The sequence below is a fragment of the Lactuca saligna genome, chromosome 5, assembly GCF_052625555.1.
Source record: "Lactuca saligna cultivar CGN05327 chromosome 5, ASM5262555v1, whole genome shotgun sequence".
Taxonomy (NCBI): domain Eukaryota; kingdom Viridiplantae; phylum Streptophyta; class Magnoliopsida; order Asterales; family Asteraceae; genus Lactuca; species Lactuca saligna.
The window spans coordinates 269689870-269692797 of NC_136421.1; the positions used below are offsets into that span (position 1 = coordinate 269689870).

General features: G+C 32.4%; 1 protein-coding gene across 1 annotated transcript; it reads right to left on the reverse strand.

Annotated features, from left to right (window-relative positions):
- Nucleotides 1-714: 714 nt before the first annotated feature.
- LOC145047768 (uncharacterized) lies at nt 715-2361 on the reverse strand. The gene has a single exon (XM_078996101.1). The coding sequence runs from the start codon at nt 2319-2321 to the stop codon at nt 822-824; it is 1500 nt and encodes a 499-aa protein (XP_078852227.1). The 5' UTR covers nt 2322-2361; the 3' UTR covers nt 715-821.
- Between the last annotated feature and the right edge of the window lie 567 nt (nt 2362-2928).

The following is a 2928-nucleotide window of genomic DNA, read 5'->3' on the forward strand; positions in this document are numbered from 1 at the left end:
CTTGGTTACTGGTTATGGTTCTTCGAGAGAATGTGCGTATATTTCTTACTTTGAAGGGATTACGAAGATAGATATTATGAGATGGCTTGTTACCAATGTGAGAGAAGAGATCCTCTATAAATTGTTGACATTGACCGCTTCAAATGGCTGAAGTGTTGAGATTGACGGGTTCAATTTGCAAATGAATTCTTCTATTAATTTGATACAAGATTTTTAGGGGATAAAAGATAGGGTTAAAGTTTTATATTATTATATTATAAATGGGTTGTACTTCAAGCTTAATAGTTTGGACGTCTTAAAAAAATAATATTATTATATTCAATCTATTTATAGAAATAGTTAGATTTCTTTTATAAGTAGTAAAGATTTTTAGGGGATAAAAGATAGGGTTAAAGTTTTATATTATTATATTATAAATGGGTTGTACTTCAAGCTTAATAGTTTGGACGTCTTAAAAAAATAATATTATTATATTCAATCTATTTATAGAAATAGTTAGATTTCTTTTATAAGTAGTAAAGATTAACATACTAAAATTGAGCATTTATTAATTAAAAATGGCTAATTGTGTCGCACATAAATCTCAAAAGACAACCGTTTTATATCAGTGACCCAAAAAACAATTCACTCAAATGATAAAAAAAACTAATATTGAAATTGATTATTAAAAAAACTACCATTAGAGATACTTTTATATTCTATCAATTTGAGACCTTTGAAAAAAAAACCATGTTACATATACTAAGAAAAATATATATAAATTTCGTTACAAAAATTTTAAATTAACACTTAACCCTATTTGAAAAGAGTACAAAAAAACATCATCGCCTAGGCTTCCTTGATGGGATTACTCCATTTTTCAGTGCAACACAGTACACACAACTAGCAGTCTTAACCATGCCTTGTCGATTCGTCTCATTAATTAAGACATCAAAAGCGACTTTATCAAACATTTCACTTGTTCTTCTACACACTAAAACCAAAACTAACATTGCTTTTTCAATCTTCTCCTCAACACAGAGTCCTCTAACAACTATGTTTAGTGTGAATGTTCTTGGAGACAATTCCATCTTTATCATTTCACACAAATTCACAAAAGCCCTGTCCATTTCATTTCCATTGCAAAAAGCTTCGATCACTAGCTCATAAGCACAAGGGTCGATATCACAACCTCTTTTAGACATTTCATCAAACACTTGATAGGCAACTTCCAATAGCTCTTTTTCCTTCCTCGACCTCCTGCATATTCCTCTTAACAATGTGTTCATCATTCTCTCATCGACGTTGAATCCTGTGTCTAACATCTCTTTGTAAACCCTAACAGCTGCTTTAATCTCTCCCCATTGTAACAGCCCGTGTAATAAGGTGCTGTAACTAACATAATCTGGAGTGCAATTTCTCTCTTTCATTTGCTGCAATAAACCAAAACCCTCCATTGGTCTACCTTCCTTAAAGTAACCATTGAATATGGTATTATACGTCACTATACTTGGGGTTAATCCCATCTCAATTGCTTCATTAAGCAATTCTAAAGCTTCATCTGATCTTCCCACTTTGCAAAATCCATCCATAACTGCGGTGTAAGTATAAACATCGGGCTGCAAACGCCCATCTCTCTGCTCTTTCCAAGATTTCTTGATTTTTGATAGAAATTCATTAGCTTCTTCAACTTTACCCACATAGCACAGCCCTTTCAACAAACAATTGTATGTGTTGATTGTGGGATCGCATTTTACCTTACCCATGATTTCAAACACTTCAAATGCTTGCTTTAACCTACCCTTTTTGCAAAGTAAATTGATAAGTTGAGTAAAGGTTTTGACTTTAGGGGATTCAAACCCACTTTCAATCATATGTTCCAAAACTCTTTTAGCTTCCATTGGGTCATTTCTCTTGCAGCAACAATGAACAAGAATCGAAAAAGTCAAACTATCTGCAGAGAAGTCATAATTCGATAAGGTAGAGTACAATTTATACGCAAGATCGACCTCATCTGCCAAAACCAAACCCTTAAACAGATGGTTAAACTCCGCTAGGGTTTCAATGTTTCCATCTTTGATGCTACCTGCCAAATCTTTGACACTTTTGCTTCTGTATCGCTCATTTGGGAGGAACCCATCTTTGCTTATCAAATGAGAATTAAGTTTGAGAGAATATGGTGATGGTGTGATTGTTTGGTTTGTTGTTGCAGAAATGATGAAGTGGGATGGTTTTGGGGGAACGAGCAAAAGAGAAGTGAAATTAAAACTCGATGGAGGAAATTGAAAGGAGAAAGGATGAGGCAGAGAAGAAGGCGAAGCTCTTGGTAATGGAGAATTCATGTTGGTCGGGGACCATCAAGGGCGAAGGGCTTGCTATTAATGAGCTATGAAAAATGAACGAGTATTTTTAAGTACAATGTATTAGTTTATAAACATTCTAATACGGTTATAAAATTAACTAAATTTTCAGAATAAAAATTCAAAACTATTAATTAATTATTTTAAATAAATTACTTACTCAATCTCATATTTATTGTAGGGGGTTTGGGATGTTTACGGTTCGTTTTTTTTGATTTTTAGCATCAAAGCCAAACCGTTAGTAAAGGTTTTTGTCAAGCAAAAACCGAAGCTGAACCATTGAAAATTTAAAACCAACCAAACTAAACCGTTACTAATGGCTTAGCTCCGGTTTGACTTTACGGTTTGGGCTTTTTAAACCTATTTTAATCAAGTCCTTTAAATTAATTTACTAAAATGAATCAATTACATTGGTACATGAACAAAAAAACTTGAAAAAAAAAAAAAAAAAAAAAAAACCTAACAAGACTAAGTTACATGATATTTACTAATTTAAATAAGAAAACATATGAAAACACCAGAGGATACAAAAACAACTATTGGTAATCTCGGCCGAGAGTTTTAAATTTTATTATTTGTATATATAAAA

Excerpts from the sequence above, each read along its gene's own strand:
- LOC145047768 (XM_078996101.1), bottom strand. The coding sequence starts at position 2,321 with ATGAATTCTCCATTACCAAGAGCTTCGCCTTCTTCTCTGCCTCATCCT.